General features: G+C 37.4%; 1 protein-coding gene across 3 annotated transcripts in view; it reads right to left on the minus strand.

Moving 5' to 3' along the window:
• MET (MET proto-oncogene, receptor tyrosine kinase) overlaps positions 1-27,941 on the minus strand; it is a 243,581-nt gene that overhangs the window by 30,803 nt on the left and 184,837 nt on the right. For 2 of the 3 annotated variants that reach the window (XM_032401723.1, XM_032401724.1), the window contains exons 3-11: positions 26,955-27,146; positions 15,472-15,606; positions 14,536-14,709; positions 9,752-9,912; positions 7,640-7,742; positions 7,391-7,527; positions 6,545-6,706; positions 5,678-5,777; positions 1,635-1,853 (exon numbers count right to left, since the gene is read on the minus strand). In XM_032401723.1, the coding sequence (XP_032257614.1) occupies positions 1,635-1,853; positions 5,678-5,777; positions 6,545-6,706; positions 7,391-7,527; positions 7,640-7,742; positions 9,752-9,912; positions 14,536-14,709; positions 15,472-15,606; positions 26,955-27,146 (1,383 nt within the window). The remainder of the gene's footprint in view (positions 1-1,634; positions 1,854-5,677; positions 5,778-6,544; positions 6,707-7,390; positions 7,528-7,639; positions 7,743-9,751; positions 9,913-14,535; positions 14,710-15,471; positions 15,607-26,954; positions 27,147-27,941) is intronic. The other variant, XM_032401725.1, reaches the window with a different exon arrangement.

A 27,941-nucleotide genomic window follows, 5' to 3' on the forward strand; every position in this document is an offset into this window, starting at 1 on the left:
TATATTTCCTCTTATATATAAAGCAAATGGACTATGGGAGATTGAATGATGATACCAAAATAATCCCTCTAAATCATCCTTTTTCTCCCCAAACTGCCACTCTGTGAGATGACAGATGTTATACCCTTGTTAGAGAAAAGAGTCATTTTGTATGTAGAGAAAAAAAGAAAGTGTTTTGTGTCTATTTCCAGAGACCCCTTGGGCCATGTTGGGAACAGCACCGAAAGGCTAAGGATGATGTCAAATCATGTTTTTCTAGGTCCAACAATTTTGTAGGACATTGAATAATGGGTATTTAATTTACAGAAAAAGAAGTTTTCTCTTCTATATAAGACTGCTTGGAAGGGTAGATAAAGAACCATTTATTTCTAATCCTTCCATCAGAGGTAGAGGAACAGAAAAATAGAGTTTGGGCATAAAAATATTTGCAAATAAACCTTTGTTTTCATCAAGAAAAACCAAATGGAATCTTTCAAATGGCAAACACAGTAATTGTTGAAAGCAAAAGGTCACACTAGATTAGTTTTATTGAAAAAAAAAAGAAGTGATAAAAGCTCTTTCTCCTTTTCTAAAACTAATTAAAGAAGCAGATGAAAGAATTTTGCTGTGGTAAACATGCTGTTCACTGAAGCAGGCTTCCATTTAATTTCATGCTGGGCTTGCTTAATTATTGTACAAAACACAATTCGAGGTTAGTAAACTTATATGAGTATGAACGTGTGCATGAATTTGGCTGTAGATAAAATCTTGTTGAAAAAGCAGAAAAACTTCAGTAGAAATGTACTGTTACTTAGATGGAGATGATCTACGGGAACTTATATCTAAACAAGGACTATCCTATTACTTTGTATTTGTTCATATTGGCATCCAGGCTATCTTTCAGGGGAAAAATTCTGAATGTCTAAAACAACATGGTGAAGGGTAAGTATTTTGCTGTTTCTTGTGACTGGGGCTACCGATAAAGTCTTGATCACTTTGCCATTTTATTACTACTTGAAGTAAAGATGACTGAAGTGATGTAAGAGAGCTGTACTCTAGTCTTTGTTTTGCCACTGTTCCATCACTTGTCAAACCACTTAACCTCTCTGTGTTTTATAGTGTTCTTTGTTTGCAACAGGCTGGGTTAGAAAAGATAATTTGTTTCTCCAATTGAATTACATTTAGAGGCTGCTATATTCCTACAGTAGAGGAAATCCAGCTCCATTTAGAAATCAGCTTAGAGATGACCATACGCAGATACAAAATTCCAAGTATTTCACGGAAGTACAGAACTACAACTGATGCATTTACTTTCATGGTTCTTACCTTTTATCTTATAACGAGCACATTTAGGTGTCCAGGGAAATGTATAACAGCAGGAGGATAATGCATTACAGGCAGCCTATTTAATAGATTGTGTCCCACATTTGCTACTTATTAATACACACACAAGAATTTTTAAATGCTTCATTAAAAAGAAGTCCATGATTATATTTAACTTTTAGTCTTATGCCAAAAAGATTTGTTTTTCAGAGCTTAGATATTTGCTGATGTAGTATAAGATAATGACCCAGTACAACAGTTCTATTCATACAGCTATGAAGTCAATTAAGTTCAAGTGATGATTTCAGAGAGCATTTTTAAGCATTTCTTACCTTAATTTCCAGTACATTTTCATTGCCTATTGAGATCATCACTGGCTTTTCAAAAGGCTTAAACACGGGATTATGTACATAAATGAGATCAAAGTATTTGGAATGGATCCCATCTAACATGAAAAAGGCTTTGGTTTTCAGAGGGAGGTGCAGATTCAGCTGTTGCAGTGAAGGAGTTGTACAGCAGATTATCTCTGAGCTAGAGCGATGTTGACATGCCTATAGTAAGACACAATTATCCATTTTAGACAGAAGATAGCTTGACAACATCAATAGCAACTTCCACAGTCCACTGTTTTAGACAATTAAAAATATATAATTTTTGAAAAAAATCTGCATTTAATTTACTAATGTTGAAGAACACATTTCTGGTAACATGATAGATGCAAAATCATCCAAACAACACAATCTTTAAAGGAACACAGAGCTTCACTGGCCTGGAATAAGCTATACTGATCAAACTGAAGCTGGCTGTCCCTCCATCACTGTTATTTTCCTTAAGATGACAGGACAGTCACCTGGAGGGACTGCCTCTTTGTTTATGAAATACCAATGGCAGAATGAGAGCTGGACTTTGTGTGGTTAGAAGTCCTTGATTCACATCATACCTTTAAAATAAGTTGTGAGAATCCAAGCGAAGCCCTTAGTAGGAGACTCAGTGTCCTCAATCCCGAATTAAGATTAAAATGTTATTCACAGTGTGTGATACTGCATGGTAAGTGCTTTGCCAACTACCGAGCACCATACTGATGACATTGTAAGTAGCTCTGTAGTCAGGTCATCTTATTAGTGTGTTTCAAGCTATCAATTTCTGAGTGCCAGGTTCTGTGCAAAATACTTTATAGGCTTGTCTCATTTCATCCTCACAACAGTCCTACGAGATAGGTGCTATGATTTTACCCACATTTTACAGATGAAGAAACTAAGCTTTTTGAGCTAATGTCATTAGACCAGGTCACACAGCTCTGAATGGCAGAGTAGGGAACATAAATCCTAGGCCATTGGCTTGAATTCACTGCCTTAACTCCCATACTCTATGGCTTCTTGCTCACTCTATATTCTATATCGGTAGATCTTTTCTTACGCTATTTTACAAAGGCTCTGCTATTATTATTTCATGTGCTTTTATCTCTCATTTCAAATCTTCCCCTTTGGAATTCTGATTTATGGAAGTTTGGAAAATGTGGTTTCCTTTTGATTGTGCTTAGACTAAACCAGCAACACAAAGTGGCACATTTAAGGTTAAATGGTTGCATTTTTTCCCCCAAGGAAAAGACAAACAAGCAACAACATCCTTAGATTTCCTTTTCTTTGACAAGTAGAGTTGGAGATAAAACAATTACTTATGCCCACAATAGAAAAAGGACTCAGGATATACATAAAAAGCACAAGCAAAATTGGGTATTTGATATTTTCTTCTAAAAATAATTTAAAAACATTATCCTACATTTTAAAATGCATGTTGTAAGCAGATAAAGAAAACAGATACATAGATATAATATAAATAAAATATTAGTTTTATATAAAATTCATATTATAATGCCAAAAGCTATTTATCATCATCTTGAAAAATGGAAATGAACAGTTTTATTGTGAGTACAATAATTCTTTATTTACAATAAGAAATTTGAAAACTATACAATAAACTGCTGGCTTATGGGCCATAATGTGTATTAATTAATATTAATTTTGTTAAGATGGTGTATTTTTATTTTAAAAGTTTAGAGTTTGCTGGACTTAAAAGTTATCATGGCTGGATCAGTATATCTAAATCAGACCTGGCCAAGAGTTTTTATTTGTTAAATAATAAATGGGTTCAATTCATCATGGTCAGCTTCAAATTCTATAAGCCCCAAGGAACGTGGAAGGAACACACATTTCTTTATGAGGTAGTTCTCACAAATAATAGTCAAATAGAATTCTTCATTCTTGCCCAATTCTAATGCATACTTCTATTGTGATATTAAGTTTGTGGCTAAAACAAGAGAAGTTTACATTTCCAGATAGGTAGAGATAAGATTTTTATCTTCTATCATTGTTTGAATCTTCCTTGGGTTATGGAACTCTTATGTCTCACATCTAGGAGGTTTTTAAATAAATGTTTGATTACAAATGAATGAATAAAGCCAAAAGGCATCTACATGTCATTATAATGCTGGTGAGGGAGAAGGAAATTTAGCTATTAATTTTAAAACCTAGGCTCAGCGAGAATTAGATAAACTAATAATTCCTCAGATTTCTAAAGAGTCACATGCCAACACCAAAAAGGGTATTCTTATTTGGTTAATGAAAAATTGTTCTGTTTGGCTGTGGAGAAGTGATGCTCTTTAAATTAATAGCAGTGGTATTCTAACTTTATTTGTGGCCATGTGCGGGCATTGGTTTTAAAGCTCTCTACTTCATACGGTGACTCCCTGGAGTACAATCTCTCAGGAATATGATAAAAATCTAATAATACTCTTTAGAGGTGATGCAATGTGGCTGATTGAGAAGGTCAAGAAAAATCTCATTGGAGATGACCTTATTGTTTGGTGATTTGGCTTGACATTTTTAGCCCCAAATTGGTTTTTGTAATTAAAGAACACTGTGGCCTTAGTCTTCAAGAAATATTGGATGGAGAATCTAAAAGAAAGTGCTGTAATTCAATCTGTCACCTGCCGAATCAAGACCCTGCTTCGGCGGGGGGGGGGGGGGGGGGGGGGGTACTTAGAACTTTCATTTTTAGTTGAGTGCACAAGTCCAACTAGATTATGGTATTTTATATTAGAGAAAAACATCAACAAAAATATGAAATCCTTCTAAATAACTCCAACCTTCCTAAAGTCTAAACTAAAACTATCATTTCAATGGGATCTATATAAATTGTTAGATCAATCACTTTTAAGGACGCCTTCATTTAATTTTGATTGACTTTGCAAATAAAAGAAGGGAAGGTGGAGAAATACCAAACATACACTCCAGGACATCAGTCTTCTAATGCTCTTTCTCATTACTTGATAATATGCTAACAAAGGGACAAGAAGAACAGTAACAACACCGTTCTTACACTGGGATGTAAGAACGTATGTGTGCCTGCCACTTAGAAAGACAAGGATGCTGTTGCAAGATTAGAGCAAAAGGGCAATGTTCTTTGGTGCATTAAAAAAAGGGAGAGAGGAATTCTATGGACTGAATGTTTGTGCCCCTCCCTAAATCACATGTTGTAACCCTAATCCTCAGCATGATGGTGGGAGATGGGGCCTTGGGAAGGTAATTAGGTTATGAGAGTGGAGTTTTTATGAAGGAATTAGTGCCCTTATAAGAAGAGATTCAAGGGGCGCCTGGATGGCTCAGTCGGTTAAGCATCTGACTTTGGCTCAGGTCATGATCCCAGGGTCCTGGGATTGAGCCTGTGTTGGGCTCCCCACTTAGCAGGGATTGCCCTCCCCCTCTGCCCCTCCTTTTTCCTCCTTCCCCTCCCCCTGCTCATGCGCAAGCGCTCTCTCTCAAATGAATAAGTAAATAAATCTTTAACAAAAAAATAAGAAGAGACACAAGAGAGCTTGCTTCCTCTTTTTCTTTCTGCCATGTGAGGATACAATGAGGGAAGGTGGTCTTCTGCAAACCAGAAACAGTACCCTCACCAGACACCTGGATCTGCTGGCACCTTGATCTTACACTTCCTAGCCTTCAGAACTGCGAGAAATAAATGTTTGTTGTTTAAGCCACCCAGTCCATGGTATTTTTGTTATAGGATCCTCAACTAAGACAGGGAATGATGTAGTTTCTATCTGTATCGACTATCTTTAAAAACACTGCCTCAAGTTGGTAATCATCTTTTGTGTCTAGCATTTTGTGTGTGTGTGTGTGTGTGTGTATTTTATAATGTTAGCCTGAGACAAGATAATTTTAGTTATTGTATAAAATATACTATTTGATCTGTGCTGCAAGGAAGGTAACTAGCAAAATTAAAAGCAAACCCCAAATGTCCTAGGTACCCTGAAAGCCAGTGGTAAAGGCAGAGATGCAGAGTCTTAAGTACAACTATCTCTCAAAGGACTTACCACTGTAAAGTTCCTTCTCGTTTCCTGTACATTTATGACCATCCTCAGGACACTAACTGAATGTAGGTTTTTCCCAACAGCTGTTATTGTGCTCCCACCACTGGCAAAATAAAATAGAAAAACAGCAATATGGAGAGGTCCTTTTTCTACCAAGTATTTTAAGAAAGAAGTTAAATTACATCACATGTAGTGACTGCAATTTATAGTCAAAGCCAAAGTCAAATGGAAGTTCAGTGGTAACTCTTCTTTGGAAACAACTTATTGAACTTGGAAATATGTTTTAAAATTCCTATTTTATAAGTTGAAGAAATGTATTTTTTTTTTTACTCACAAAATATGCAAAAGAAACATTTTTTTTCTCTTTTAAAAATAAATCCAAGTAAAATGAACTTAACTACTGTTAGAATTAATGGAAACAAGGCAGACTGAAGTGGGCCCAATGAAATACTGATTCAAAGGGAGTCTGGTATGGGGAAAAGCTGTGTCTAAAGCAGGCAGAGCAAAAATACACTGAAGAATGGAGGGAAAAAAGGTAATTCCACTTTTGGCCACTAAAGTTAGGACAGACTTAACGTGTACATAATGTAAGTGCATAAATACTATGGTGCCACATTAAACTGTTGCACTGAAATCCATTTAAAATGTAATAGAGTAGGATAAAATGTTTCTTGGCATGAACCTAGCAATGATAAAGTCAAATTGTACTCAGAACCTGAATGTAGTTTTCACTCCTGAATTAGAAAGGCGGCCTTTAAAAGAAATGCAACAGCATTAAAGCTAGAGATAAAACTGCAATTCCTCCTATTTGACAGACAAATCATTCTTATGTTCATTATTTTCTTATACCCATCAGAAGCTTTTACTTACCTAATAAAAGATCTGGTTGGATGAATTGCATAGACGATGGGGTCTTCCTGGTAACTGAAGCTGTTCATCTCTCGGTTGGCTAAGTCAATTTTCAATTTAATAGGAAACTCAGTTGGAGTGGTTTGAGCTGGGGTATAACATTCGAGAATACTATCTGACACACTGAACAAAAAAATTAAGAAAATTGACCTTAGCTATTAGATACACATATTTTAGAATTATATGCATAAATCAAAAGTATATCACTCAGTGGCTCCTAAATGAGAATTTCCAGATGTGTTTAGAAAAAAGCGCTTTCTAATGTAGCCTATTTACATTTGACTGGATCCCAAACTTAGTCTTGTTGTAGACAAGCCATCTATGACTTCAAAACCTTTGGGATTTTAAGCAATTTTTAAAGTATCTTTTTGGTACTTGATTAAACTGAGCTCTTTCACCTCTAAGAATCAGAAACTTAACTTCCCTCTAGACCCAATCTTCCCCATGTTTCTCACATCCCCAAAGTGATTTAGCCTAATTGTAAATCTTGATGGAAATGTTTAATTTATTGTCAATTACCAGATCTCACAGCTCACAGCATAGCCAGGATACTAGATGTAACATTAGAGAAGGTAGATGGGAAGATGAAACTTAAAAAGTGGAATTAATAAACATAAGGGAAGGGTAGAAAAATCAGCAAAAGGGTAGATGGATATAGGAAGGAGGAAGTTTTGTCAGTAGGGGAGTAAATAATATACATCTTGATTTTCCTCCACACAAAAACAAAAAGAACAATCTTTTCTTGATTTGTTAGGTATAGATACTAATCCTACTTGACTGATGCAACAAAAAATAAATTTACAACACCTTTTTAAAGTACATGTTTTTCCACCAATTGAAATGTGTCTAGAATTTCCACTGTTTAGGTACTTTCCAGTTAAAGTAAGCAAGGTGCCACCAGTCTTAGGACCATAACTTGGAGAAATACTTGTTATTATAGGATCCTGAATAGGAAATAAACACAAAACAAAACAAAGTAACTTGTTAATTTTATGACTCTAAATAGATTAAGTAACAAATATCCTAGTTCTTGAGAACAGTAGTGCTTAGACTTACCACATAGGAAAATGTATTATATTGTGCTGTCCCTCGACCATTTGCAATAATTATGGATATATTGAAATGCTCATTCACTGCAGGACCAACTGTGCATTTCAGCCTGAAAAAAACCCAAAGTTTAATATGTTGCAAATCCAAAGGCATTTTCTGGTTTGGCTGTTTTATGTGAAGGAACATTAACTGTAAATTGTGAGCTGGCTACTCTGAATAGCAAGCAGAGTTTTGTGGTAAGCATTAGGGCTAAAAATCATATATTTCCATTTCTATACTATTACACTTCACATAGACAACACAGGAACTGTTAAACCACATTAATATTGACCTCACCAATTGAAAAATTCATAATAATCTAAGTCTAAACCTCTAAAATTGTTAGCATAATGTTTGGCATACATAAGATAAAGAAATATTTCAATACCATATGAAACAATGGGCTAACTATAAACTAAATTTCTTCATTAAAATATGTCAACAGGTATATTTCTGTGGTTACATGTGTCATGTGTTTATTAAATTACCTTAAAAATAGTGAAATTGTGACAGACTTTCCATAGAATTATTTTTGAATTAATAATCTTACAGTCCTGAAAAAGTATAAATGCGATTTGTTTTGTTAAGCAACTTTTTAAAGAAGAGAATGAATTATGTTTTACTTTTACAGGCTCTAATATATAAAGCAATGAATAAGAACTTACAAGGGAGATTTCTAGAAAGAATTTGTTTTCCCATTAGCCTAAACAAGTACAACATTAATTGATGTTTTAGTCTCAGTAAATGAGTACATTTATACCTCTGTGTGATCCTGGAAGGAATTCTACAAGGTATAAAATAACCACTTGATAGAAGAGGTTCAACCATAAAACTTGAAATGTTTGGTTGTTATTACTACATAATAACTAAACATTTCTGGATTCTCCATTCATTATGGGATTTACATTTGATAGAAGGTGCATGGAGGAAATGGTGGAACAAGCACACATCTTGGATCAGGAGAGTTGAGTCTGTTAAGCTCTTACTCTCTGGATTGCCTCTGCTAAACTACACTCCACCTTTTTTTTTTTTTTTTTAAAGATGTATTTATTTATTTGTCACAGCAAGAGCACAAGCAGGGGGAGTGGCAGGTAGAGGGAGAAGTAGGCTCCCTGAGAGCAAGGAGCCCCATGTGGAACTCCATCCCAGGACCCTGGGATCATGACCTGAGCTGAAGGCAGATGCTCAACTGACTGAGCTACCCAGGCGTCCCTCTACACTCCACCTTTCTGAACTTCAGACATCACCTTCGTAAAATCAGTATAGTATTATTATCTCCTGGGATGAATGATTAAATGAGATACACTTCTTACATTATAATACCAATAAATATCAGCTGAATATAAATTTAAGTGCATAAAAAAAAAAGAAAGAAAGAAAGAGAAAGAAAGAAAAAGAAACAAGTCTCAAAAATGTGACTGAGCTGCTTTACTACATTTCTGAGGTTTAGAAAATGAATTTAGAAGAGAGGGTCTTTATTGAGCTGTTTACTGATTTTTATAGAAAAAGCCATTGGAGACTCTATATTTGAACACTTTAAAGATGGAGCAAGTCCAACCAGTGCTGTTCTTTCAAATCTATCCAACAACTTCTGAAGAAATGTTACAAAAATTGTTGAAAAACTCCCAGATGCTGGATTCTTCTTTTCTTTAACTAGGTAATGTCACCTTTTTCCTTTTTTATTTTTTTAATTTATTTTATTTTTTTTTAAAGATTTTATTTATTTATTTGACAGAGAGAGAGATAGCGAGAGCAGGAACACAAGCAGGGGGAATGGGAGAGGGAGAAGCAGGCTTCCCGCCAAGCGGGGAGCCCGATGCGGGACTCGATCCCAGGACCCTGGGATCATGACCTGAGCCGAAGGCAGATGCTTAACGACTGAGCCACCCAGGCGCCCTCCTTTTTTAATCCTGATAAGTAAATAGGATTAAAAACAAAACAGTTCCACAAGAGATGTTAGAGGGCCAAGACTCTTTCTAATTCAAGACATGGACTTTTGGGACAGTCTTTACAAGCATTCATTCTAAAACACAACTTGTTTTCCAACCATACCCCAGAAAAACATTTAAAGATCCTTACATATTTGTTGTGCTCTCACTCAAGGTCAAGGTGCAGCTCTCATTTCCAAGGAGAACTCTGGTTTTCTTTAAATCAAATTTATTATTCCTCCTGAATCCGAAGTCCCAGCCACATACGGTCAGCATTGTCCCTCCTTCCAAGGGTGCACTAGTTGGGAAAACCTACAAGGACAACCGAGAACTTAAAAAAAAACAACATCAAGACATTATTTTTTGTTTGTGTGCAAAACCAACACAACATGTATCCTCACTCTGGAATTTTTCTGTTCTGCCACTGTCTTAAAAAATGGAATTTTCACTGCAGGAAAAAGGGTCACAAATTTCACAGAAGCTGGAACAAATATTAAAACTATCTAAGACGTGCTGATAAAATAAGTTGTTTTCAGGAGATCCAGAGATGGGACAGAGAGCAGTTTCAGCCTGGGTGGAAATGAAGGGCCTTCTTGGGCCACTCTAAAGTGAATTCATCTGGTAATCTTCTAGGGTGGAGTAGACAGTTTGGGTCCAGACTTTCACATTCTTGTAACTCTCATTATAACTCATGGGCCTCTGATCAAACTCTGATCAAAAATCTTTCATGGGCCCTAGAAGTCAAGCATCAATATGTGTCTCGTTCTATGTATGAGCTGGGTGTTTGCTACAGTCTTGTGCTACGGTATTCCCCACCTAGAGAAGAAAGAAAGTCACACAGTAAAAATACCTCTTGGTATCCAGTGTTGCATTCAGCAGCTATCATAATACCAAACACATAGAAGGTATTCAGTATATATCTACCATTCACTCATTCATCATTCGTTATAAATCATCTACTGTGTGCCAAGCACTAACAAAGGAATAAATGAATCTATTTCTTTATACTTGTTAATTCATATCTATTACTGATTTGGGGTTTTTCTTTTTTTCTTTAAATATGGTCACCATTTAATACATACCAGCTGGTTAGCTGACACACCCAGCTTTTAAAAAATGATGTAATTTTAAATAAATACATACAATATATTATTTCTATTAGAAATAGATATTACAAAAACTAGAAAGAGCCCCAAATGTGATCTGTATCGTAGCAATGTTTCTAATTATCTCTCTTGGCATTATTTTACATCTCATTTCTAGGGCTGATTTTTTTCTCCCCCATGTTCAGTGTTAAATAAATAGGTTCATTTTTCTATTGCAGGCTTACTTTTGGTGTGTTGAAAGTAAAATTTGAGTTCATTAATAAAATTTTGGCAACTGTGACATAAAATAGCAGTAGGTGCTTATGAAGTCTATAAGACAACTGTTCTTAGGCTAAAACTATTAAAACAAAACAAATTTCCAAGTTAAAAATAAGCTTCTCCTCGGCAGCTTTGTCACAATTGAGAAAGGAAATGCTCTTTTGGTGGGGGGACACATATTGTAAATTGTGCTGTAAAGTACAATGGTGGGAAAACATAGCACCACCATAGAGGCAACTCAAAAACCAGTAAAGGTGTTTGCTAAAGGCCAGTTAGTAAAAGTCTAAAAGTAATTCTATCACAATTTAGAAGGGCTTTTAGCAAAATACACATTCGCAAACATTCCCATACATCCCAAGTAAACAATCGCAAACCAAAGTCTTAACTTACCCTTGCTACCAAATCCTTTTAAAGTCTTAGCTTAATGCTTTTATGATAGCTATTTTATCCATAAAATCCATTACACACTTGTGCCGTCCATGAAAACTTACCTTGTCCATGTCTAGGCAAATGAGAACTGCTCGAGAAAAAAATACCTGTTTATTATTATGTTAGAAATCCAGTAGGAGAGGGCAAGGCATCTAACCCTCCCAGACTCTCTTCAGCCTGAGGCAGCCACACAGCTGCCTTTCCCTTGTTTCAGGAGGAGGTTCCCATAGAAGACAGCTGCCTAAGGCTGATGCTGGCCTGATCCTGCCGCCCCCCTTTCTATGTAAAAATTGAAGTCTGTCACTCTACATACATCATCACTTTCTACATAAGGCAAATGGATTGGGTGATGATTTGAGAAAAGACACTGAGAGTTGTTCAGTTGGTGTGCTGGCAACAGAAATGGAGATTATAAAACCTTTACTAGTCGGTTGGTCAAGATTCAAAAGTTCAGTTGAACTCAGCTTTCTTCCCTGGGCTGAGATATTAGAGCAGGGCATTGGAACATTTCCCCCTTAGCTTATGGGGTAATGTTCACTCTTCCAGGGGAAAGGGAAGGAAGTGGTTTTGGACAACACACCCTCGGATAGAACCAACAATGAGCTGGCAAACTCTGAGTTATCCTGAAGGGCAGGGAAACTCTGTGGGAAGGAAACGAGTGTCCGGCATAAAGCCACAGAGGCTAGGTCTCCCACCTGTCCGGACACGGGAGAAACAGCCACCAAACAACTAGCACCCTTTAGCAGGTGAAAATGATTTAAATGATCACATTTTCAAAACCCACCAAGATAATACATGAGAGCGCTAAAACAACAATAACCCCTCCCCCCCCGGAAAATTAGAATTTGCCTCTTCAGTAGTTAAAAAGTCACAAATATATTGGTGGTAGTCTGAATGACACCCTCCCCCCCCATAAGATATCACTGTTGCTTCTTATCTGAGTCTTCCAATCAATTAATAAACCATTTTATTGTCTCACTGGGACTGAATTCAATCCTATAAGATATGACAATTTTATCTTAATAAATTCAGAATGCATTGGAAAGTGCTCTTCCTTTTCTGAAGCATTTCTCATTGCTCTTTAAGTATGAGATCAGATAACATGTTTGAAACAAAATAATGGGCTTGCAATCCTGAAATCTCTCTTATGTGGAATTGCAAAGAATTTCAGCCACTGAACATCATGTACCTTGAAAAGCAGGTTAACTCACATTTACTGGAAAGTGAAACTATATGCTAGTTGGGTTTTGTGCCTATAGTGTTTAAGACAGATAAGAAATAGATGAATAATCTGTCTTATTTTTTGCAGCAAGAATGCTAAATGTCACGGTCTAGTGCAGCATGAAATCTTCCTAACAACTATGAACTGAAAGGGATTTATGGACTCAGCTGCACTACTTTCCTCCTAACCATATAGCCCAAGCCTCACTGACTTGTGCACGATGCAATGCAACATTTTAAGATCACCAACTACAGAAAGTTGGAGTTAGGGAAGGTGAGAGCAGAGGGAGAGAGATTCTCTGGTTCCAGAAAATCCTAAAATATTTAAAAAACATTTTAATATGGCTTTCATGAGTAACAGAAGGAAGTACATTGGTCAAATTAAATGTTCCATTTGTATAGGCTCTCAACCTGCTCTGTATTTAAAACACCAGTTTGGCTGTTTTTGAAATGAAATTGTTGTGATTCAATTGCATGTATACACACATACATACACACACCCCACATATACTCTCCCCATATCTCTTTCATGGAATTGCTGAGTTCAGATTTCTAATGTCTCAAATTGCCAAGGCTGTGTTTAAAAAAGTATAAATTTGCACGTGGTGTTAAAAATATACTGAACCAAAAAAAAGGGTACATAATATCACAGTATAGATTTAAGTTTGTTTTCTTACTATCTTCTAGTTTATTCCCTGGATGATCAAGCTAAGTCTTAATAACTGTGTTTCACCTAACAGAAAATGATTTGGTTTAAAATCCAGTCACCCTGCACAAATCTTGCCCCAAACCGTAACTAAATGAAAACAGCCATGCACTTGGGGGGGCGGTTCTTGTTCTGACTTGCATACTTTGTTTACTTGGGCTTGAACCAGGTGACCGAGACCTTTAACTTGAGTCTTTCACAAGAATCATTTACTAAAGTCCAACTGTTCTATATGTGAGCAGGGAAAATACATACTAGGTCCTCACCAGGGAATTATTTTCAAGCAAAAATGTATTTGGATCGAGACATTTAAAAAAATTGCCATGGAGATTTTCATAGTACCAAATATCTGTTTCACCAAAAATAAGGCAGCAGAGAGTTGGAGAGCGTGGCTACAATGCCATGACTGAGCTCACTGCTAGAAGCTAAGTTCTCTAATAGGAGGAGGCACTTTTCTCTCGTTCAGACCACGTTTCCTTAGTGTCTAGAAGAGCGCTGCTATATGGTATGCAGTCAATAAATATTTTTGGAATGAATTAAACAATGAAATGGCTCACAGAGTATATATGTTAGTATTAGTCATCAGTTGCACCTGTACTGTTCTTCCAGAAACTTTGAGAGAAGGCACGTACCCATCCGTGGGTGTTCATTGTCCACTTGCCTCCTACATTGGCCTGGGAAGTAACCTCTAGTCTTATGTGTGATGACACAAAGTCACCACCTATACACCAGACAGGAAGAAATCTTCTGTCCTCTCTGCACCATCATGGCTGGCATCCCTAGCTTGCCTGGTTCAGCTTAAGATTCTGGGTTATGCCATGAGCAGATCTCTGTGCATGGTGGAGGCTCATGTCTGGGCACCTGGTTGATTAAGTTGGTGGTGAGGAATCACTGAGTCAGATGGGTCAGGAGGGAAAAGGACCCATGGTGAGGAAATGGGGAGCAACGTTGCTCACCAGCCACCACTCTTTTATTAACAAAGCACTAAGGGAGAGCAACTTGCTCAAGGAGAGAACTACTTGGTGAGTGTAAAGCACATATTTCAGGTACAGGACTCAGGGTGATGCGCCCAAATGCCACCCTGAAGGAAAACCTTGGAGAAGGATGGTGCTTCGGCTGATGTCTCACAGCTAAATGAATACATTGAATTTAGAATTTTTTCATTAATGGGATTATGTTTACCAAAACCACACGTGACAGCTGACAGATTCCTACCTCATAGATTGTAGGCAGACAGATCTCCTGAGTCCATGTTCCAGTGGGGCATTCCTCTACTTGCACACATTTATCGTGACACCAGCCGCACTGCACAAAGGGAGGGGCGGAGAGACACTGACTACAGGACTGGAAATGTTCACAGCCTAAGCCATTCAGTGGGATCTTGGTGATCTGTGAAGAAAAGTGATGGAGAGAGCTTCCAGAGGGGTTTTTTGTTTGTTTGTTCAGTGAAAACTAAATACACCAAAGATACATGTGAATCTAATTGTATAGAGTCTACCAGAGATAGCACCTATGTGTGAAAATTATGTAATAATGATTAAGTGATTTAAACAAAAAAACCAAATTCCTTTCTTTCCTCTATTGTTGGCGCATATGTGATAAACATTACCATCACTGTCCAGGGAACACAAGGACTGTCATACAGTGTTGAGGTTTTATTTAGTAGGGACATTTTGCTCTGTCTGAGACGATTTTAAAATAACAAGAGAGTATAATTTAAGCTGCTGGAAAACACACTTGAACCCCTGGGAAATTCTAAGTAAGTTTACATATCATTTGGCATCAAGATGCACCTCCTTCCCTCAGAGAAGAGGGATTACCGGCTGGTGTCAGATTCCAATGTACATTTCAGGACTTATCTGCCCACACTAGAGTTCTGCCCTTAGGTCCGTAATTCTCATTCTGCGTGTTTGTTTTTCTCATTGAGAAATAAAGACAAAAGGAGAAGTACACATAATGAAGAAGACCTCCCTTTGGTCCAGTCCTCCTGAATAAAAATTTAACTTGGTTTCAGAAAATCTCTGGAATACTCAAGAAAAAATCTGAGAGAGGAGAGTGAATCCAGGACCAAGAGAGAAGTTAAAAAGGACCACATGATACATATTGTAAAAATCCACTCAGGAAAAACCTCCCTGTGGGAACAGGGCTTACCTTCTTCCCAGTGACAACCAGCGTGTAGCCATTTTGGTTTAATGGGTGCTCCACAATTACTTCTGGAGACACAGGGTGGGAATCCAGGCGAAAATTCACATGAGGGGTTGATGATCCTGATCGAGAAACCACAACCTGAGAGACAAAACACAAATGAACTTAGTCCAACAAGCTCAGTTTAAATACAAGTGGAAAATGTGGATGATAATGCTAATAACAGATTAGGAGAGCTCATGGGTATTTGAACTAAAGGCCCAAGTGTTTATCTCATTGTAAATCAATACACCATCTCCTAATCTCCTGTCTTGAAGGCAGTTCCTCTGAACCCCCAAGGCAGACTTTCGCATATGATCTTTTAACGGTGTATAGGGAAGGAGATCTTTTGGTCAATCAGCCAGCACATGCAGACAAATCCTCACAATTGTACTGGGAACTGGAGGAGCCAAAACTCTCCCCAGAACTGAAGAACTCACCTATGCTCCAAGGATTTCAGATTATTTTTTAAATTTATTCACCCGCCCTGCCCCACTGGGCAGCTTTCCTTGACGTCATGGAATAGAGAGCGGACAGGGAGTCTGGAGGACTTGGATCCAGTTCCAGCTTTGCTACTCTTAAGCCATATTTATAGATCTCCTAAGGTCAAAATAGGCCTTCAGGTACTTTAAAATAACGGGCTGTTGTTTTTATAAACCATTGTCCAATCAGATGTTATTTCTTGGATTATAAAGTTCTGCTTCTTGACCTGGTTTTATAATAAGGTCTGATGGCTTTAACAATGCCTTGGAAACGAGGTTTGATGACTTTTGTCATTCTTGTTTTCAGGTATTTCTAATTTGGGATGTTTCTCAGCTATATAATTTCCATCTTCTCTACTGCTAGAACCCACTAATAATGAAGTCCAGGGATAAAATCAGAATGACTGGGGTGCCTCAGTGGCTCAGCTGGTTAAGCGTCTGCCTTTAGCTCAGGTCATGATCTCAGGGTCCAGGGATCAAGCCCTGCTCAGTGAGGCGCCTGCTTCTCCCTCTCCCTCTGTCTCTACCCCCCTCAAGTAAATAAATAAATCTTTTAAAAATTTTTTGAGAAAGTCAGAATGACTATTAGAGATGAACACTAAGACTTTAGGAGAGTTTGGGAGTGTTCAGACTTTTATTCTTAAATAGGCAATAGATTTGTATCTATATGAGGTGCAGGAGGCTGAGGTCAGCCCTAGGCTTGAAACTGCCTTTGTGAAATTGTCCAACATCCCAAATACCCTTTTATGTTTCATTGAATGTGTGCTTATTTGCCATAGGTGTGAAATCATGGGACAAACATGGGGATCTGTGAGATTATGATTAGTTAAATAACCATTCCCTCTACCTCAGCTTTTCATCTGTAAAATGGGAATGAAAATTACAGATGTAATTAAATGCTTAGTACTCTAACAAACTCACACACAACATAAAAATATTTTGGGGAACTAGTTGTAAATCATTTCTTCAGCACAAGGAGTCAAGTAGCTTGAAAAAATTTGGGAAGATTCCCAAAGTCTCTAATTTGCTCCCAGACAGTGGGTTGTTGATAAAGAAACTAACTAAATTCACATACCTCCATAAAAGCTAAACATCATGACATTTTGTTCTAACACTTGTTCTATCCCAAACAGCACTTTCAAAATATCTCCATTAAGCAGGGTGGCTATATTTGCACAGAAGTTAAATGATAGATCAAAGGTCATTTGGTCAGGATGAGAAAGGATGGAAACTGTTGTTATTCCTAAATGTAGGGCCAAATAGTTATCTGTGACTTTTGTAGCCAAAGTAGAAAGAAGTTCAATTACCAGTCCTACCTCCCCTGCTGGGTGCGGGTTACAAGCAGAATATCAGGATATCAGACTTTTAACACCTCAGTGGCTCAGCTGGTTAAGCGTCTGCCTTTAGCTCAGGTCATGATCTCAGGGTCCAGGGATCAAGCCCTGCTCAGTGAGGCGCCTGCTTCTCCCTCATTATCCAGATTTCAGTTATCCAATTTTTCAATTTTGACTCACTTCAGGTGCTCACCACTTGTTTTTCCTATCTGCCCACCCCCATTTTTTTTTCGTATTTCCCTAATTGTTGCCAATCACTTCCAACTACAAAGATGAAAAAAAAGTCTCCTTTTCTCACACACAAGTCAAAAACAAAATCAAACCGCAGCCTCTCTTAATAACTGGACTCTGTTCTATGCCTCATTCTGTGCTTTCCACTTCATTGAAGATTATTCATCTCTCTGAACCTTCCTATGAATATTTGCATTTTGCCTCTCTCGTATCTTCCAATCTATTCAGACCTGCTACATAACAAGATACAAGATCTCCTATCTTTTTGCTCTCTTTAATATCATTTTCCCATATTTATAAATAAGCAATCCCTTCCTAATTACTAGGTCATCATCTTTGACTTCATCAAATATCTGAAGCCCATTCAAATGTTCATTTCCCAGAAAGGATTAACCTTTGTCTCTCTTTTCATAAAGAAGCTCTTTGCCTCTCTGGAACTTGGGTAGATTGATTTAACGTATTCCCTGTTCAGACTTTTTGTCTGGAGAGCACTATATATATGGTGACTGAGCCAGTCGTTGTGCTAAGAGCTTTAAATGGTTTTTTTGTTTACTTCTCACAATAATCCTACAAAGTAGGTACTATTATTTTTCCATAAAGAAAATGCAACAGAGAATTTTAGCTAGAAAGTACAACAGTCCGGTTTCCAAGGAGCTTTATCTAATGCCAGAATCCGATTTGCTTGACCTCTTCTTAAACACTCAACTGCTACACTCTTGGAGCACCAGAGTAAATACCAATAAAAAGCTTCAACTCTGAGCTCTCAAGAGCCACTCATGAGTCAAAGCATTAAAACAAATTTCACAATATATTTGCCTTGCCAAATACTCCTTGTTTCAGTAATCTTGGCTGCAGAAGTTAAGTGTGCCTAAGGAGAAAGACTCCACATCTGAATAGTTTTTGATGGCACAGAGGAAATGTTACTAGCAGAGCCAGCGAGTTCTACTTTTGATCACAGAGCTAGGATGAGTGTGGCTTCATGTAGAAAATGGGATGAACCAGAGAAGACAGGAAGGCTGTAGGGAAAAGTGAGATACCTGGGGTTTTAAGCAGAGGCTAAAGCACAGATGAAAATACCTTTCTGTTGATCATTAGCCCTTTCTCTGCAGGGATACCTATTGCTATAAAATGCCAAGAATGCTTTTCTATCATTAATTCCTCACTTTATCTTATTGCTAGAATTCCAAATAATGGAGTAATCACTTTAACCCTCAAAATACCCCTGTAGCGATGTTTTTTAAGAAATTAGAAGTTTCTTTCTGTTGTCATGGAGATATTTCTAAGGACAGAACTGAATCTAGCATTTAAATTTAATTCTTAGGATAATTAGTATGAAATAGAAGACTGGTAATTATCTTTGACTGTGTTGACAACTAATCTTTAATACTTAGGTCTCAAAAAAAACAAAACAACAACAACAACCAAAAAACCCTTTTTCTTTAATGCTTCTGAAAATACAAGACTAATATGTTTGGGTGTGAGGGAGTAGGGGGGAATCCAAATGTACCTGATTGTTGTGGCTATGATCTCAAATTATCTGGGAGAGGACATGAGGAAGAAATATATGTACAAATAAAATAAAACCTTTGTGGCTAGGCTCTAAAATCCATAAACCTTTTGTGTGATATATCTTCAAATACATAAAGGCTAGATTCCCTCACCCTACACATAGAGATTTATTTTTTTATTTTTATTTATTTTTTATAGATTTTATTTATTTATTTGTCAGAGAGAGAGTGAGAGAGTGTACAAATAGGGGGAGATGAAGGCAGAGGAAGAAGCAGGCTCCCTGCTGAGCAAGGAGCCCGATGTGGGACTCGATCCCAGGACCCTTCGGATCATGACCTGAGCTGAAGGCAGATGCTTAACTGACTGAGCCACCCAGGTGTCCCAAGATTTATTTTTGGTTAAACTGTTTTAAAATTTAATTTTCCTTAAGAATGATGAATACAGTTTAACATGAGATATTTATATGTGGCTTTCTCTCCTTTTTTTTTTTTTTTTTTTTTAAGTAGGCTCCACGCCCAGCACGGAGTCCATCATGGGGCCTGAATTCACGACCCTGGGATCAAGACCCAAGCCAAAATCAAGGGTCAGACATTTAACCGACTGAGCCACCCAGGGTGCCCCACTCTCCATTTTTTTAAAGTGCACAATTCAGTGGCTTTTGGTATAGTCACAGATTTGTGCAACCACCACTACAACCATTTTGGAACATTGTCATTATTTCAAACAGAAACTCAGTACCCTTTAGCCACCACCTTCTCCATCTCCTCGTGCCCTCCAGTCCCTTGCAACCACTAATCTACATTCTGTCTCTATAGATTTTCCTATTCCAGACATTTTATATGAATGAAATCCTACAATATGTGGTCTTCTGTGACTGGCCTCTTTCATTTAGCATAATGTTTTCAAGGTTCATCATGTTGGGACATGTATCAGTACTTCATTCCTTTTTATTGCTGAATAATGTTCCATTATATGGACATACCATATGTTATTTATCCATTCATCAGTTGATGGACATTTGGGTTATTTCCACTATTGTAAATACTGCTACTATGAACATTCACATACAACTTTCTGTGAGAACATATATATTTTCATTTCTTGGGTATATACCTAGGAGTAGAATTGTTGGATCTTATGGTAACTCTATATTTAACCTTTTGAGGAACTGCCATACCATTTTCCATAGGTGTGCACAATTCTACATTCCCACCAACAATGTGTGAGGGTTTTAATTTCTCCACAACTTCACTGACATTTGTTATTTCCCATTTTCTTGATTATAGCCAACCCACTGTGTGTGAAGTGGTACTTCATTGTGATTTTGCTTTGTATTTCTTTGCCAAATATTTTCTTAAATTAAGTAAAAGGCAAGCTTACTTCTGGAGGTTCACAGTCTTCCATCCATTCCTCCTGCCTGAGACTGAGTACCTGAGTATCACCTACTTAGCCTCCCAACCAGTGTTCTGAATATCCCCTCATACTCAGACTGGGCTTTTATAAAACAAAGTCCTAGAGAGGCTGGAGGTGGGGAAGGGATAAAAGATAGAACGAAAGTGGATTTTCACTAGGAGAATCCGTCGGAGTGGGAGTAGATTCCCTGGGCCCAACTGCTTTTTTGAAACCTACTATTTTTGGCAGCAAATACACTAAAATTGAAGATCAAATAAATTTTCCTTTTGTAAGAACAGAACATATGCAGTTCTATTTCAAGGAAAATAGAACCGAGTGGAACCTTTGATTTCATCTAGACTGATTTCTAGTTTAAAAATTAAGAAAAATAGAGGATTTCTGTTAAGGAAATTTGTAATGAAAGATGATGCAAATCACTGGAGTTTGAAACTCAATGAGAAAAAAATATGAATTGAAAGAAAAGAAATGTGAGAGAAGGAGATGACACCATTAATAAATAGACCGGGTTATAACTGGGTGTGACCTTACGGATCTTGGGAGTGGGTCTGCTTTCCCTATAGTTCCCAATACAGAGTTGGGCACATAGTAAGTCCTAAAGGCCTATCTATTGCCTAAATATATGAATAGCCTGAAATAAGAAGCTCACTTAAGTCTTGATGAAGGGATAAGGTTTTTAAATGTTTCAGATATTTAGATAACCTGTAAGAGTTTGATCTGCACTTCCAAGATATGACTTCTAATGCTTCTTGCTTCTTGCCTATTGCAATAGACTGAATGTTTGTGTCCACCTAAAATTCATATGTTGAAATCTTAACCCCCAATGTGAAGGGCCTTTGAGAGTCAATCAGGTCATAAGGGTAGAGTCCTCATGAATGAAATCGTGCCCTTATAAAAGGGACCCCAGAGAGCTTTATTTCCTTCTTCCCATCATGTGAGGACTCAGCAAGAACAGCCATCTACGAACCAGCTATCAGGTTCTCACCAGAAACCAGATCTGCTGGTATCTTGATCTTGAACTTCCTAGCTTCCTGAAGTGTGAGAAATAAATGTTTGCTGTTTAAGCCACCCAGTCTATGGGAATTTGTTATAGTAGCCTGAATGGTTCAGACACCTGCTTTAGGTTTACTGTCTCCCTTAGTATGTGAGAGAAATTGGTGTTCGTGTAGAAAGAAATCAGATATGAAGACTGGAGCTATTTCAATCAAGGTAAACATCTAGTTTTCTGAAATGGAAAAAAAAAAACACAAGAAGAAATAGAAATTGCTGATTGGTGCTAACAGCTCAAGAAATAAAAGTGGTAAGACAAGGTACCAGGTGGCAAAAGTTGAATTAAATGAAGCTTTGCTCTGTTCTTTCCTTTATTCTTTTTGGTAAATGGGCATGAGTGCTTCTATACCAACCTGATATTACAAAGGCCAGGTATACACAAAAAGCAAAACAATTTTCCTTATTGCTGCAATACTGATGTGCATGTGTGTTTTAACTTTTTGAAATGATTGTGAGTCGAAATGAGTCAAAACCAGATTGAGACCTTTGTAAAAACATATCAAGCATCAAAAATCCAAATAAACTAGTAAATTAAAAAAAAATTAAATATCAATACTTTCAAATCAATACTCCAAGTACAATAATTGTAGGATCTGCCAATTTATACACAGAGTATATCTGTTTTTGAATTTTAAAAGTGATAAAAGTTAAAAAAAAAAACTACTGATACATATACTTCATGTTTTTAAAATGTCTCTCTACTCTTTTAAAAAAGCACCCAAACAAGAAATCCCAGTTATTCCCTATTACCAACGAAACAAACAAAAGCTTAGCATTTTCCCATGGTTTCAAATATTTATGATGTTTTAATTTTCTATGCATATAACAGTGTATAAGATATATGTATTTCAAAAGCATGCATGAATTCATTTTAGGAGACTACATGCACTGGGGTTGATTTTTAGTTATAGATAGAGCTCTGAAATTATTATTTTTAATGGTTTCTTTTTCAAACAAAACAAGTCTCAGAATTCATGAATATATTTTCTTCTATTTTTAAAACACTTTTTAGAAGATTTATTTATTTTAGAGAGAGAGAGAAAGAGAGAGAGTGTGCAAGAGTGCATGCATGCGCATGAGCAGGGGGAGGGGCAGAGGGAGAGGGAAAGAATCTCAAGCGGACTCCCTGCTGAGTGTGGAACCCAACATGGGGCTCAATTACAGGACCCTGAGATCATGACCTGAGCCCAAATCAAGAGTCCAACGCTTAACTGACTGAACCACCCAGGTGCCCCAGATTTTCTTCCAAAGGAATATACCAAATCCACCATTCTTTAGGGATGTAACTAAATCAATGATGTACACATAAAAAAAGAAAGGCAGATGATATTTTTATCTGAGGATTTTATAAAGGAGAACAGTAAATTAGCAATCCCTAAAGAGAAATGTTTAAGTTTAAGCTTTGCCTGGGTCTCTGCTGGATGCTCACAGCACTGATGAATTGATGATCTGTGTCTACATTCTCTAAAATAGCAGTAATCCCAAAGGTAATGTATGTCACAGGCTTCCAACACGAAGATCTAACATACCATGATGGTGGCACAGGAACTGAAAGAATTTGAAGACAGGAGGTCAATAGATGAACTGGTTCTTACTGGAAGTGAGTAATTATCCTCAGGTTCACTGATTACTAACATAATCCTTTACGTAATGGTCGTAAGTAATGATCACAAGCAAAGGATACTTTTTAGGTGATCCCTATGTCCTTAACTTTCTTGCTTATGATCCAACTAGTCCGGTTAAGAGGCACAAGAGAACAGGGGTAGTGAGTGCTAACGGCATCAAGGAATTGGGAAGATGGGAAAGGGGGTGGGAGAAGAGCAAGGATGATGCCACAGAACCAAGTGACAGCTGTGACAGCGCCCACTGCCGGGGCACTGTATGCAGACAAGGTAGCTGCCCAATGAGTGTTTGTGGGAGCTGAACTTGAAACAAGTCTTGAAAGTGCCTCCCCACCCCCAACCCACCCGATACACTCACTCTCCCTGGCCTGACAGTCATGCACGAATATTTTAATAGCAATGCCTTGCATCTAGAGATTAAAGGCCTTATAAGAGAGCTGTTATAAGGAGGAGCCTTAAAAAAAAAAAAATATATATATATATATATATATATATATATATCAAGCACTATTTTTGCAAGTTGATTAGATGAGGAGCTCAGAAGGGGAGACGTGGGCAATCCCTGTGATTAGTCCTGTGATCTTCATGAGTAACCATCTGCCCTCACCCACATAGCCCTGCACACAGCACTAATGTTCCCGAGCCTTGTTCTTTTCAACATTCCCTCCCCCTCTAAAATTTGTAAGAAGCCCTGTTCTCACTGTTTACTTTTACTATCCTGAATAGGACTTATCATAGTATTTTACTTCAAAGCATCCCAAGAGGGTGATCACACAAATAAAAACTGGTTTTGAAATCTGTATCTATGTTGATAAACTCTAATATATGTACACATCAGTATATTTAGACGGAGTTGCACCTGTATGAGATAAGTTACACATGTTTAAATGTTAGGAACATGTCAAACGTGTCTTCTCTACCATACATATAATATTGTTAGCTAAACAATATAATTCTTTCTAACCAAATAACCACTGTGAAATACCTGATTCCCTTTACACCCGACAGCTGGGGCTGAAGCTTGTATTCCCAGCCAGAGCTGGACATAAGCACAATAGGAAAGGCAGAAACAGCTGCAAACTCTTGAGAGAAAACATTTGCAAAGCAACTTTGACTTTAGGCTTCAGGGTAGGAAGGAAGTAAAAATCATTTTTCTGTTCCTTTTCACGTATAGCAGCTGTCTTTGGAAAAAAATTATGTCCATTCCAGTTTATAACAGAAACTCCACAGTATTATTAAAACAGGAGTTGCAGGAACTTAGGCCTGGCCACAGATTTAGCACTTTACAGCAGTCAAAACATTTATAGAACTTGCTAGTACTGCTTGGCGAGCTTCAGCTAGAAGGTCTTTGCTGCACGCCTGACTGACTCCTCCCCCAACATTATTTGCTGTAAACAAACTGGATTTCAGTGATGTTGATTGTTTGATCCTTCAGTGCCTTGGGTTTATTTACATAAAATTTAAGGGAATGGAATTCTCTTGGACAAGTGTCAGAGAAATGGATCCTATGTGGGTCTCAATAGCCCTTTGTCTGTATGTCTTTGTCTTTTGCTGTCTTGATATCAGGTACATGTTTTTATCTCCCATACTAAAATTTCAGGGGTGCCTGGGTGGCTCAGTGGTTAAGTGTCTGCCTTCAGCTCGGTTATGATCCTGGGGTCCTGGGATCAAGTCCCACATTAGGCTCCCTGCTCAGCAGGCAGTCTGTTCCTCTGCCCCTCCCCCGGCTTGTGCTCTCTCTCACTCTCTCTCAAATAAATAAATAAAATCTTTTTTTAAAAAATAAAATTTTAGTTCCTCAAAGGCAGGTTCTGTATCACTGTTTCCTTTGCTTTACTTATTTGCCTAGTAGAGCAAGGTTAGTAAGTTCCCAATATATATCTGATGAATTAAGAACCATGTGGTTTAAAAAAAATCAGTGATATCAGATCTTTACATAAAATAAGTATCTACTTATTTTCATCTTTAATGTTTTGGATGCACAGATAATGGGCATAATATAGCTTCTTTTATGTAAATGCTGGGAGACAAGAATAAAACACTTGTCACAGCATTTCTGTTACAATGAGACTGATGCACGACATATCACTTAGGTGGTGGCATCTGTCTCAGCAGAATTTACTCAGGTATTAGAGCAATCTATCTAAAAATGGGATTTTATTACAACTTTAGAATCTGGAAATAGGCCAAGAACCTTTTGATGTAAAAGAATGTGAGACCTAAAGTGACTATAGAAAGCTTACTAATATGAAACTGGATGGATGAGGTAATAAACAATTTAGAAAAAAAGGAAGGCAAAAGTAAAGATAAAAAGTCAACATAGTGAACACATTAAGAATTCAACAGATGCCAGATTCTCTCATGCTCCTTCAAATTTTTTGGAATTCTATAGAATAGTATCAATGTCAATTAAAAACACATACTTAAAATAACACTACATATTTTACAAGGATAATAGATACGACCATATTTCAAATACTTTAGAGTGCTTGTGTGTGTAGGAGGGGACTGGGCATCCAGTTTTCAGATTTTAAGGAGTTAAGGACAGAATGAAAAGATTTGAGGTGGGTAAATAAGAACACTGGGCTGGGAGAGAGGGAGGAGTGGGGAGAAAGTGTAATAATTTGAAGCAATGGGAGGAGGGGAGACCAAGTGTGGAAGCGTTTAGATAACAGGATCTGTATGATTAGTTTTGAGCTTGGAAGGCTTTATTTACATGTTTTATGATTTGAAAAAAATCCCACCATGCCCAACTAGTTAAAGAAAAACATGATTTAAAATATGGCAATGACCAATATCCATACACTACAAAGACAGTGGTAATTTTAAAAAATATATTTTGTAAAAGAATACAGATAGAGGATGTACAGATGGGCAAGTCAGAGGAAAACATCATTGTCCTCAACTGGTTTACTAGAAGTCACTGTCTGACTAGGATGTTAATTAGATCTGACGATTATGAAATAAGAATCTCTTTAGAAGAAATTTCTAGTATTTGTAGAAAGTCAACATTTCCATAGATGCCATGGTCATTGTGCATTAATCAAGAACCTACTGATGAACTCACGTTGAAAGCACTACCCAGTAACTATTAAAGCTGTCAAAGAGATTCAACACAAGAGCATTTTAATTTCTGCAAAGTGCTAATTCTTGTATCTAGGAAGCACGATAACTGCGTCTGAAATGTGAATTTTTATTGTATGGAAATATGTTGCTATCTATTAAAAGCATTTCTTAATAAAATCTGGATTTTTTCCCCCAGTGTTTGAACTTCTTTGTGTCTGACCACATCATTTTGCAGAATCAGGAGAGCTGGAGTTACAATGGGATCTTGATGATAACGTCCTTTCCTAACTCCTGCCAATATTTCTCAATGATGTGAATGTTTCTTCTCATGGAGACCACACGGTTCACACAATAGCTCTCCTTTGATCCGTAGCTTCCCTTGAAATAGGAAAACATCGCCTGGAAGTGCTTCAATTGTTTCATTTTATTCCAATCATGTGAGAGAAATCATGAATGGAAAACAACAACAACAACAACAACAAACTAAATCCCAAACCATTCTGGGCAAGAAAATTAAAGCAACCACATTTAAACTGAAAGTTTCCAGAATTTAACAAAAATAGGCCATACGCTTCATAAAGAATGGACCAGGCTTCATTGTTTTGCTTTCAGTCTGTCTCTAGCTTTTACTGTGATTTTCACTTTATAATATTTGCAAATACCTTACTATAAAAACAAAACAAAACAAAAAACTAATTGCACCAAACCAGGTAAAACAGACAGAGCCACTCTTAGAAAGCATTTACCTGCATGAAGCGACCCTCTGACGTCCCAAGATTAGCAATCGTGAGGTCTCCTTTAATGAAGGTAGATATAGATGTTAAGAGGACTTGGTTGAATTGGCCCATGAATAAGTCAACACGCTGCAAAGCTGTGGTAAACTCTGTTCGATATTCATCACTGCGCACTTCACAGCCTGATGAATTTCTCAAAAGTGTCTGAAATAAAATATGGTCATAGAATGAATGTGAGTCCAGACGCGAACAGGCTGGTAAAAAAACTTCTCGGGGTGTCTTTTCAGAGCTCGGAGGAGAATGGAAAGGATAACCATACAAAGAAACAGAGAGCCCCAGACAGGCAGAGATTACTCTAGTGATCTACATGGCTCCAGTACCACTAGGTGCTCCACATGTATATAGATGTTAACTGGGGTAAACCTTCCTACCGCAGTTTGCGCTACGGTTAAATATGCGCATACATAAAAATGGAACTCGGTGGTGCCGGTAAAAGAAAAACAAAACTATAAATGTCTCAGCCCTGGGCATAAAGGTAATGCTTCTAGCAGGCAAGTCCAGTAAGATGGATTTCAACTGGAATAATAATAAATGTTAGAGTCATACATAATACATTAGATATTTGAAAATGTGTGCCTTTGTGCATTTGTGTGCAGTGAGGCAGTAGGGGGTGGTAGCTGATAGATAATTCACAGGGAGTCTGCAGAACACAGACCCCAGACTCAAGTTCCTGCGTCAAATCCTAGTCTCTTGTGCTTACTTACCTTACATAGTCCCCATACTCCCTATGTGTTTGTGAAATTCAGGTTATCCATTTCACAAGTAAAATTGAGAGAATTGTAGAGATGTGCCTACATTGCAGAGCTGTTGTAAAGGTTAAATGAGCTAATTTATAGAAATCTCTTACCATAGAACTCAGCACCTAGATAATACCACTGAAGTATTTGTCATCATTATGGGGAAAGGCTCAAAAAAAATGTAAAAGCTGGGCACCACATG

This window comes from Phoca vitulina, unplaced genomic scaffold, assembly GCF_004348235.1.
Source record: "Phoca vitulina isolate PV1807 unplaced genomic scaffold, GSC_HSeal_1.0 scaffold4, whole genome shotgun sequence".
Taxonomy (NCBI): Eukaryota; Metazoa; Chordata; class Mammalia; order Carnivora; family Phocidae; genus Phoca; species Phoca vitulina.